Genomic DNA, 12,092 nt, shown 5'->3' with positions numbered 1-12,092 from the left:
GGTGTTGTTAGGTTTCCGCATCCACTATAAAGACAATGAGGTAAGACTGCAAAAGACTGCAAAAGGATCAAAGTGTAGAAGCATAGAAACAGGAGCTGAGATAGCTGCACCCACCCAGCCCCCTTCTCTTCCATGCCCCAGAACATATAAAGTCAAATATTAGTTGGTTTCAGTCACCATGCTTCATCCTTTGGCTATCAGGTTTGTGCTACATTTTCAACTCCTACTATATCCTAACTCATACTTGAGAAAAATATTTTTTTTTTTTAACTATTTGTCCAAGAACAGCACTTTATCTTTTCTATTTCTTTAAATTAGAAGTTCTGATGAATCTCCATGGATTTTCAGGAAAATTTAAGCCACCACTGTCAAAGTTACGTATGAACGGAGATACCATGACAAAAAGCGTTCTGCTGCTAGGCTCAACTATAAACACAACATATGTAGCAGGGACAACTTGGGAAATACATAGATTTACGCTAAAAGATAGTAAGATCCGTAACAGCCATTGATTTTCATTTCACAGCCTTTCTGCTCATCCCCCACAATCTCCCGTGCACAAACTTTACCACCACATTCTGGCAGACAGTTCCACTTGTAGATGAGAAAAGCTATCAGTTTTGATCCCAAAATTTCAGTGCGTCTTTTAGACGAAGTCAAAGCCTACAGGGAACTTCAGGTGAAGCACTGAAAGTTAAATACATTTTTAGTGGAAGCTGGTACCCAAGCACTTTGCGCTTCTGGGAGCTAGATGACCAGTCCACAACCTTAGGAAAATGCAGGCAATGCAACGGAGCTGCAGCACACCGTACTGCTTGGAGCATCCCAGGCACCGAAGGCTTCGTGTCCGTGGACAGCTCCACCACAGGCTGAGAAGTAACAGGGATGTATGTAACCGTGGGCCTGCTCCCACTTCGGGATACCATTAACTTGATGGTTGTTTCATAGCTAGCACAGTAAAAGCCTTTAAAAACACTGCTCTAAGAGAAGCCATCAGCACATAAACTAGCAGCACACGTGAGCCAAGGGCATAACATACGTGTATATGACATTAGAAAGCACTATATGACAGTCAATCAACGCTACTAAGTGGTAGCTGGATGCAGAAGGTACAGAATGAATTTCCTCCTCCTACTCGTGACACCAGTGGACATTCATCAGGGCACTAAAGTTATATCCCACTTGTCTGGATCCAGAATAAACCAGGTGAAGGTTCATGGCAAGCCAATGCAACTTTACATGCCGGGCTCTTGGACTGGACGTGTTACTGAACATCTGACAGCTCAGTAACGCTCTAGCTGGGGCGTTAAGAGCAAACATTTCAGTTTGGCTTAACTTCTGCAGTTGGTCAAGGATGCAAGGATGCACATGAAACAATTTTCATCTATTTAAAGGAATAAGATATTTCTAAAATTCAAAAATTTGTTAATAGATTACAGGCAAAATGTAGCATCAGTGTAGATAACACTTCAGAGCAGAAGAAAACTTAAGGAAAGTAACAGCCCAGCAAACATAAAGGGCATATACACACATACTCAACAGTAAGCCCAATCACACATCCGAAGAACTAAAGCTGATATACCTGTATCACCTTGTGCGGACAGAGGTCAACATGCTATTTGACTAGCAGTGAGTAGTTTAAAAAAAAAAATCTTCTATTTTAGATACAGTTTAATAGAATGGTTTGTACATAATCTAAGAAATGTGGCTGTCACGGAAGCCAAATCTTTAAAAGGCTGTAAAACTCTCAACTCCCTAAAATAAGAATTACCGCATATCTTTCATCCTTTCCTTTAAATTCAGCAGATCTGTTTTTCATCACAGCACAGTTTGCATTCCACAAGGGCCAATATCACTTGCTTACATAATAGTAAAACCAACCTTGACACAGACAGCGCTAATTAACAGACATAAAAACAACTCAAGCAGCCACACAACGCAGACTAATCCTTGCTGCTATAAATGCCAGAGACATCTCAACAAGCGCTTCATGTGTTTGCACGTAGGTGGAGCAATCAGTCATTCATCCCAACCTTGCACATGTAAACAAGAAAATGCGATACATAAAAAATAGAGATTATATCTTGCCTTATTTAAATGCATGAAAGTAAAATTCAAAGGAAAAAAAGGCGGGGGGGGGAGGGTGGTAAATCTACACACACAAATCAAATTTCCAGTTGAAGCTACGATCCTAATTTAATAAAATAACTTGAAACTTTTTCACTATCAGTCATACAAATACAGTCTGGCAAGCAGAAAAATACGCTAAGCACAATTCATGACATGACCTCAAGCTTCCCCCAAACAACAGCTGCTGCAGACTGACAGCCCAATTCATTGTCATCATACAGCCAACAAATCTGATAGACAGACCACCAAAAAATCCCCCAGCGCAGAGGAAGCCTCCACATTATTCACAGTTCTGTCCTGCTCTATTCAGTCTTGCTCCTTCATTCACCCCTTGTGATGGATTTATTCCAAGAGAAAAGAGGGCTACAAGCAATCAAGGACAAGTAACCCTACAGCTCTTCGCACCTTCACAGTGCCACCAAAATTGGCAGCCCAACAAAGGAAATGCTTAAGGCCTCATATTTGCTGTAGTGAACTTTCTGCCATAAAATTATGGAGAATACCTAAGATTGGTGTCAGAAGATTTCGTGCCTGTAAGACATGATCGAGAAGCATCAAAGACATACCTGTTTTAGTTAGTGTTGTACTTTATAAAAGTGGAAACAGCTTGAAAACTTTTTGCTTGCTTTGTAACAAGTGTATCTAAATGTGAATTCTTCCCAGAACCTTTTAGCAGCATCATTTCGTTTACCCATAATGACTGCAGCCTACCCAATGCTCAAGTGTAATCCTGTCTCAAATTCAACATTTACTCTTAGGCTCCCTGAGTGCTTTTTGGTTTGAAGCCACCTCGCCTCTCTCCCCACCACAGAGCATAAGTTAAAGAAGGAAAGGAAGACCTGGGGAAAAAAGAATACTTTTGGAGTGGAATTCCCAAACGCTTTGGAACATCTAGGACTAAGGACTGTATAATCCAAACAAAGCCAAGAGTATATTGCATGCTTACCTTAGATTTACAAAATGTACCATTGCATTTCTGATCCAAAAAGACAGAATCCTTACACAAAGATCAAAAGAGTTCTAACACAAAAGGCCGTGTCACAACAACAAAAGCAATCAACTTTCTTTTTTAAACAAAGGTGGGTGTATTGCAAATGAGAATGGCTAAGTACTTGCCCAACAGAATTCAATTTAACGGAAAAAGAATGCATTATACCAACGTACTTCAGTGCTAACCAGGACACCTTGTCATAAAAACACATTCATACTCCACGAACAGGATTGAAAGCAATCAGCCTACTTCATGCCACCAAATGGATTTCAAATTCTCAAGCCTGGTACAAGGTCCTGCAGATATCAGCAAGATTCTGACCTCACAACTGAAGTACCTAATGGTAACTCTAAAATTTAAATGAACTTTAATTGTACTGAAAAAGTCTCTGATGCTTTTTTTCTTAAAAGCAATGCAGAAATAAAGTATTGCAACAAGCTCGAGAAACAATTCTTTTCTAAAGCAGATGTGCAATTGGTACACAAAGTACCTACAGAAGTGAATCACAGTGAAGCACACGCATTACCCTACACAAATTAAGACTACCTAATTGTTTTGAGCCACCTCCTTCCCACCCACCAGCTCAACTCTGAAATACCTAATTCAATTTTCATTTGCTGGCTGAAGTTGCCACCACACTATCCACACCCACATCCGACTCACATAAACTGTCTTTTAATAAGCAGAATCCAGCAGAGGTCAGAAACGGCCCCAGACAGGAAATGCCTGGGTGTATTCCATTGAGGCACTGCAGATTGCTCTTCTGCGTGAACGCAGCCCAAGCCTAGGGTCACGCTGCTGTGCAAACTTCATTTTTAATCGCTTTGTGCTCGACCTGCACTATCGTTCTTTGAAGTTGTTAATAACAAGAAATTCACTTGCCCTACTGGCATTTGTGTTTCATGGACGCTTCCAAACTCACTTGCCTTATTGACGTTCATATTCCATAATACTTTTGTAGAATCTAATGAACTTCCACATACCTTCTGTTTTTGCCATTCTCATGCCATAAACACAGCAGCTCCTTACAGCACGTCAATGAAAGCTCGAACCAGACACTGCTCAGCTCCACAGCCGCGATGCAAGGCGGAGAGCACAGCCACGGCCATGCCACCAGCACGGGCAGGAGCTCGCCATGCCCAGGAGCGAGCCCATGACCTGGCAGCACCGAGCGCTTCTGTGCAGCGCACCTGGAGCACGACGCGCCCGGCTGCAGCCACCCGGCCCCAGTTGATCGCACAAGTGTCAGGGAAAGGTTTCCCCGATGCCTCCCAGTGAGAGGCGAAGCGCACCACCAGGATGTTATTTTAAAAGCAGAAATAATTGCCGGGGCGCCAACAACTCGGCCTTACGCAACGCTCCCCCAGCCAGCTGGAAGCCCCAAGCCACGCATCCATTTGCATCCCCGTCCCTCGGCGGGGCACGGCCGGCGGCTCGCCAGCAGCCCAAGCGCCGCTCAGCCCGGCCGGGAGCGGCTGCACAGCCCCGGGGCACCGCCGTGCCCCCGGCCGCCCGGCTGCCAGCCCTGCCTTCCCCGCAGCGCTGCTCCGCGACCCCGCAGCCCCCCGAGGCTGCACCCCCCGGCGGCCGCCCCGGTGCTCCCCGGCGCTCACCTCCCCCCCGGCGGCGGCGGCGGCGGCGGCGGCGGCTCCTCCATGGCGGCGGCAGGGAGCAGCGCGGCGACGTCTCTCATGCGTGCAGCGAGGCCGGCATGGCGGCGGGGCGCGGGGCGGTGCGGGCGGCGAGGGGCGGCGGGGGGCGGCGGGGGGGGGGGGGCGCGGGGCTCGGCTCTACCCGGCCGCCGGGACCCGGCCGCCGAAAGCCGCCCGCGCGGCCGCCATCTTGGGAGCAGCCTCACAGGGCAGCGGAGCCGGGAGCATCGCTACGGCGCGCGAGGAGGGACCAGCCCCGCAGGACGCGCTCGGTGCTGCGCCGGCTCCGCTCCTCGCCGGTCACGGCGCCCCGGCGGTCCCTAAAGCCCCGCGGGCACCGGCTGGCTCCGGGGCATCGCGCCCGTGGTCCCTCGTCGCCCAGGCGCCGCTCCCGGGGCCGTGCGAGTGGCTGCAGCAGCCCCCGAGAGCGGTGGGGAGGGCGGAAAGTGTGGTAAAAGCGCTGGCACCGGGTAACGAGCCTCCGCTCATCTGGTGCCGGGCTCGCCAGGAAGCTGCGGGGAGGCAGCGCTGCCTGCCCGGCGCTGCGACGTTTCGTCTTGTGTGGGGAGGAAACCAGGTGGCCACCGTGTGCACCTGCTCCCCGATGGATGTGCCAGTGCTGTCACCCACCGGGGGCGTCCCGGACCTGTTATCACAGAGTCATCGAGGCTGGAAGAGACCTCCAAGATCATCTGGTCCAACCATCCCCCTACTACCACTGTCACCCACTAAACCATGTCCCTAAGCACCACGTCCAACCTTTCCTTGAACACCCCCAGGGACAGTGATGCCACCACCTCCCTGGGCAACCCGTCCCAATGCCTGATTGCTCCTTCTGAGAAGAAATGTCTCCTCATTTCCAATCTGAACCTCCCCTGGCACAACTTGAGGCCATTCCCTCTAGTCCTATCACTAGTTTCCTGTGAGAAGAGGCCGACCCCCAGCTCCCCACAGCTTCCTTTCAGGCAGTTGCAGAGAGCAATAAGGTCTCCCCTGAACCTCCTCTTCTCCAGACTAAACAACCCCAGTTCCAAGAGCAGGAACGTTAGCATTCAGGGACAGAAGAAAAACCTAAGTTAGTGGTTACTGTGAGGAAGACTGCATGATTTATCTGAACACTTAACAGCTCTGTGTGGCCTGCTTGGGTGATGATCAACACATGCAGAGGTTGGAGCTACCCACAACATCCCTTATAGTTCAAAGACATGAAAGGCTAGAGGCCCCATGAGTAGGCACACGGAAGAATGAGCACAGGTGAACAGCTATAAGCATAGCTTTGCAGGAATAAATAAATAAATAAATAAATAAACAAATAAATAAATAGTAGTCTTCATTTATTCTGCTGCTTCTGGAACAGCTTGCTTCATTTTAGAATCCTAGTCACTCTAAAGCCTACAGCAGTGCTGTTTATCAGCGTAGAACAAAGAACTGAAGCCACGTTATCCATTTGGAAATACGGGGAGGAAAAATGTAATTTCCTGAACTATAACTTGGCTGGAATACCAAAGCTAACGCCCTCTAAATGTAGAGAAATTCCATGGGTTATTTAATTGTTCTCATTGGTGAGAGCCTCATCTTTTACATTTTATAGGACTGTAAGAAAAGCAGAAAACCCTGGTATCAGTAATGTGTGCACAAACAGTATATATTATGTTATTTCTGAAGAGTTAAATTTAAACTAAGAGAAGAGTGGAATCAATAATAGGTTCTGCTTTATGCTCAGTTCCTTCATTAAGTTAACTTACAAGAGTTGTACAAGAAATTTACACAGACTTCTAGCCTGGTGGTAACACTCAGTTATAGAGTCTCTGTTCATGACATAAAATTTTTCAAGTATCTATCCAAGAAAACCAGTTACTAGTAGTTAATTTTAATAGGCCCTTTGAACTATGAGAATATTTTTAAAGCTGAAATGCAGAAGATACTTCTAATATATGTTTATCATCTTTATTAAATAACATGCAATAAAATGTGGGACCAGATAAATACCACTATGTACAAAGCCATTTCCCTGTTTTCTACAGGCCAAGAAAATGTAACATCAAGACAATCAGCATTTATGTCCAGAATTATTGTTTAAGATTATCTCATATAATGGAAAAAAGTAGTATTTACCATGTTAACCATTTGTTGGTGAAATATGTTAGCCCAAAACCAAATAGCAGTTATAATGGCAGATATACACAATACGTTCCCACAAGTACGTTATCATGAGAGACCATAGGTCGGGGAAAACAACGTGAGAAATTCTGAAGTAATAACATAATAAAAACATAAATTCTCCAAATCTAAAGCAAAGCTGCACAGTATGCACTTTTTTAGTGTATTTGCAAATAATGGTTCAATGCCACTGATGAAATAATTGCATAGCAATGGCTTTTAGCGTTGTTTTCAGCTATGTTATAGGTCATTATCTGACACCACTCATTGTAATGATGTGTTAGAAGCACAAAGTTTCTATTTGCTAGCCAAAAAAAAAATAATTTTTTTTTAAAATGTCTTGTGCCATGGATGTGATGGTGTGGATGTACAGACATTCCAGAGGCCGATGGCAAGGGTGGAAATGGGGACTGCCCACTGCTACTACCTTCTGTAAATATAAAGATAATTTACTGAAGCAAATTGGGGTTCACTGCAGCCTCTGAAACGAGGAGGTCCATAATAAACTTCCTTGCATGCCTCTTCCCCTTTTCCACTAGGGCAACCCAGAATATTGGATTGCATCACGTTTCTGTGGTGTACCATGGAGAATATGCTAAAACTACAGATAACTGGCCAAGCAAGCCAAGGGGGTGAGTTTGATATAATACCACTTCTCTGGGTGCAGTAGGCCATAATGAGCAACATAGATCAGGAAGAAGATGAGGAGAGAGATTTATACTCTTGCCTCATCTTCTCAACAGGAGAGATTTATGAATGTCCTACAGAGAACATGGAAGAGTAGGGAAAAATCTGCAGGAATGTATGTGGCTGATGATATGAAACAGCAGATGACATTAAAGTTGTCAGAGCCTATGTAGCGATAATATTTAGCAAAAGCAAAATTTAAAGAAGTTACAGAGGCCTTACAAAAATTGATATACTTAACATTCTTTTAATGATTTTGTCTTCATGTAAAGAATATCATTATATTTCAAAGGCTCCTTGACTTCCTGCTTGTGCATCTAAGCATATCGAAAGTGCACAGTTGCATGGAAATTGATAAATGAAGTTGTTCACTCTGATTCTACTACTGGAACAGAGGAAGGCACAAAAAGAAAACAGACATCACAATAAATGATGCCTTAATCTGTCAGAAAATTGAGTTAAAATATTAGTAATAATGGATTTTAACTCCTGAGGTGGCAATTAATCATGACCCCAAAATTATAGGCTGAAAAAAAGACTGTCAAAATGATCCAAGTTCTTTTAGATTAACTTATGTTTTCTGAACTTTTAGGTTGATTTTACCTCTTTTTTTCAGCAACCATATGGGTTTATATTCTTAGCAGATACTACAATTGCTTGGGAATTGCTTTTTATTCCAGCAGTATGCCTTTGTTTACACCAGCAGTCCTAGAACTTGCAATAAAAATGTAAGAGATGGCAGTAGCATCCTAGTAACAAAGATCGGTCTTTCAAATAGCTTTTTAAAATTGTACTGCAACTGTCCTTTATATTTCTGTCTATTCCTTTCACCATAGATTTTGTTATTACTTTCACCTTACTTCACCACAAATATCAGACAGGACTGTACACGCAAGTGTGCTTTTGTAATTTCTGAGTTCTACAGCTTTTTTCTATATACAAAAAGTAATAAGGAAAAGAAAGATTAGGTCAATGTAGGTAACTAAATATGTTATAAGGATATCTTTAAAAATTTGTTTCTCCCAGTAACCGTCACAAGGCCAAGCTTTCATTTTATGAATGTTATGCAGAATAAAGTATAAGTTTTTTTGTTGTTGTTGTTTGTTTGTTTGTTTTTAAACAGAGTTGATGAAACATAGTAGTCAGATGGTTCTTCACTGTGAACTACATGCAAAAATAAAACCCTGGACAAGAACAGTTTTGTAGATTTAGGTTTTCCTTCCAATAAATTATTTATTTCATTTCCACTGAGAGCTGTTCAAAAGTAAAAGCAAAGTTAATTAAACATAGTTGCACTTTCAGCAGCAGACACTGGAAAGCAGCCTGTTAAACACAATTAGTCCAGCTCTAGTTAAATGTGCTGAAGACAGAATTTTCATTTTTTTCTTGTTCATAGATTAGAAATGCTCTTCTGCAGACCCATGAAGAGTAAAACATGAACCATACCTGCATTTAATATCTAGAAGACCATCTGACAGCACTTCTTTCTTATGCAGATATTGCAGCTAGCTACTCCAGAGTCAAAATAAAATACCAAGATGCATTTCTACCTGGAAATATGTAGATTCTTCCATCTGCAGTTTTGCTGCTTTCATAGAAGATCAGGAAGGTTTTTGTTTGTTTGTTTGTTTGTTTTTGTTGTTGTTTTTTGAAAGAATGAAACAGGACTGTTTTCAGTGTCCTATAACTTGAGCTTTGCTGCAACTGCTTTGAAGTGTGAACCTCTGAAAGAAATTAAGGAATCACACTATATAGCTCTGCTCAATCATCTGTTACCACAGTGATTCATTCACTTCAGAAGCTCGCATGATAGCTGCCAAAGCTTGTTCAGCAGCATGGTTTAACAGCCATGCTATAATAGGAGCCAGCTAGCTTGACAGAGCTAGAGTATTTCTGTCTAAACACTATCATCTCACATGCTGCATGTAAGATCACACAGGGCTTGATATCTGACTCATCACTATTAAAGGAGCATTTGTAAGTAACAGTAGCGTGAGGTCAGAAACATTCCCAGAATTACCGTCTTATCACTTCAACTCAGTATTTTTTTTGTACTTCCTGTCCTAAAAAGCAAGTGTGTGTAGCACTGCTACTACCATTATTAAAATGGCGTGACCCACATGAGTGAAGGGTGACCCTCAGTTGTGCTTAAAGCAATATGATTTTAGAGTGTAAAGCTCACCTTTGTGCTTAGTGTCTGCCAAGCTGAGAACAGCTAAAATCACTGACAGATATTTAAAGGTACTTAGAGACAGAGCATGGGCATGACTGTGTTCAGATATAAAGAGACTCAATTTTTTTCTGAGTAGGCACATATATTGCAACAGTCTGGCTACAGTAGCTCATATCTCCCCAAGAACAAACTTTGGACCTGGCAAAATAAGTCGTGCTGAATTCAGTGCTACTTGAACTTCACTACCAACACCAGAGTAAGTTTGTATAAAGCTTTCTTGGCTCCTGCTAAACCACACTAATTCTTTCCCCAGCTGTATCATAGACATATGCAGTGACCAGCCATGGGATGTTTACATACGTGACCAAGATCATGGCAGTGCTTTGTCTGTGTTTATGTTCAATACAGTAATATCATATACAAAGGAGCTCCACCAAAGAATTGGGGTCTATCCTCTGGAGCCATGTGTTGTAGACCCAGAGCATATCCAGCTGTTTTCTGTGTGTGCCTGACAGTGTAATTTAGTGCATCATTGCATGTAACACCCCGTGTTTTCTTGCAAGTTTGAACACTTGCTTATATTAAAAGTTTTAAAGTGATGCTATTTATTTTTGTCAACCCAGAAAGCAGAAAAAAAAAATAAGTTCCAGACTGTCTTTTAAAATATCTGGTCGTGCATCTGAAATTCTTTCTATATCTGCCTTACAGCAGCTGCAAAACAGCTGTGAGAACTATATAGAGCTTCCCTGCCTAGGGATTTTTTCTACAGCTCCTGTCCATCTCTCTTCTTCCAACAGCTTAAAACAGTATAAAGTGAGAGTAGTCACAGAAAAGCAGTGTAGCTGGTATGTTCCTTTACCTCAGTAGTTCCTGGTTGTTGCATCAGCTGTAGGAAGTCATAAGCAGCCATGAGAAGATTTTAATCTTCATTTAATGTTAAACCCTGCAAACACTTACATACGTATCAATTCATTTGTATAATAGGGATATTGAAATCAATGGGACAACCCTGAGAGAGCAGTTACTCATATATACATAAATGTTTATAGGATTTATTTCCTGCTTCTGTTCTGAATCATCTGGAATAATTTAGCACCTACAGCTTCACAAGGTGAATTAATCTTTCATGATTTAATCCCGTTGATGGTTCAGTCCTGCTGAACAGCAACCAATAGGAACTAACGTATTTAACTTGTCACAAAGCACCCCTAACTAAAGGATAACAAGTTAGTAACTCATTCCACAACTCCCACAATTCCCACAACTGTCTCAAATTCTGCTGTGTTTCAGGTCTTATCTTACTCCCACATCTCTAACCAATTCATTAGTTAAAAAAGCTATTACCTTATTATGAACATAACTTTTTTCATCCTTGTAAATACTTGCACATACCACTGTACTGTAATTCCTACAGTGTAAAACACTAAAGAGATCATCACCTGCCATTTTATGTTATGTCAGTGCATTCAGAGTTGTTTATTCCCATTTGAGTCTTATTGGTCCCTATCGTTATTTTTATGTAATTGTTTTGCATCTCCTCTTCTTCACATGTACTGATGATTATTTTAAGACCCATGCTTGCTAGGAAACAGCGCATAGCACTTGACATAACTGTTGAATGATGTGAGCTAATCTGCTTTCCCGGTAGCAGCAATCTCTCCAGCTACAGCCAGCTGAGGAATCCAGTTTATGACCCTTGTGTTAGGAAGCTCAGGTCTCTGACATTCTCTGCTGAGCAGCTACAGAAGGTATAGCCTCCATGCATTTAGCTCCTCTGTGAGCCAGTTCCGAAGGAGTCGTGGGTGTTAGTTATGAATGGCTACTTCTGAAACATTCCTAGGCAAAATTAACAGAAAACCATAATGGACAGCACTAGAAGCTCTGGAAGAGCTGTGAAAAGCTGGTCATCAAAGTGTAACAGCTCTTTCATCCATTTTTCTTTTCTCTTCCCTCCCCATAGACTTTCAACCAAACAAACCCCATATCCTATATGATTTTAAAGAGTCCCTTTTCTCCATCCACTTTGTATAATGGAGTTCACACACCCTTCTCCAAACAACAACAGAGCACTACAGATCTGCAGGTATCACACAGCATTTGGCTGGCCTACATAATATCTTTCACTGAGATGAGACAACCCCAAGATCTCCTGTTTTCCATGTTTTCAGGGGGTGACCTTCTTTCCCTAAAAGTGGCATTACTTCTGACTGGAAAATACGTTGAGTGGAAAATATGTTACAGATAAATGCAATACAATCTACTTCCACTACATTGACTAGCGTGACAGATTTACCGATGT

General features: G+C 42.7%; 1 protein-coding gene across 5 annotated transcripts in view; it reads right to left on the bottom strand.

The window, feature by feature from the left end:
• The window catches only part of MAP3K4 (mitogen-activated protein kinase kinase kinase 4), a 74,278-nt gene extending 69,164 nt beyond the window's left edge, over window positions 1–5,114 (bottom strand). For 2 of the 5 annotated variants that reach the window (XM_040550669.1, XM_040550670.1), the window contains exon 1: window positions 4,735–5,111. In XM_040550669.1, the coding sequence (XP_040406603.1) occupies window positions 4,735–4,814 (80 nt within the window). In that variant the 5' untranslated portion in view covers window positions 4,815–5,111. Of the gene's footprint in view, window positions 1–4,734 lie in introns of all 5 variants that reach the window. The other 3 variants (XR_005818009.1, XM_040550671.1, XM_040550672.1) reach the window with 3 other exon arrangements.
• Between the last annotated feature and the right edge of the window lie 6,978 nt (window positions 5,115–12,092).

This window comes from Cygnus olor, chromosome 3, assembly GCF_009769625.2.
Source record: "Cygnus olor isolate bCygOlo1 chromosome 3, bCygOlo1.pri.v2, whole genome shotgun sequence".
NCBI lineage: Eukaryota > Metazoa > Chordata > Aves > Anseriformes > Anatidae > Cygnus > Cygnus olor.
Note: the sequence above shows the minus strand (reverse complement) of the source record. Positions and strands in the feature narration are given on the sequence as shown.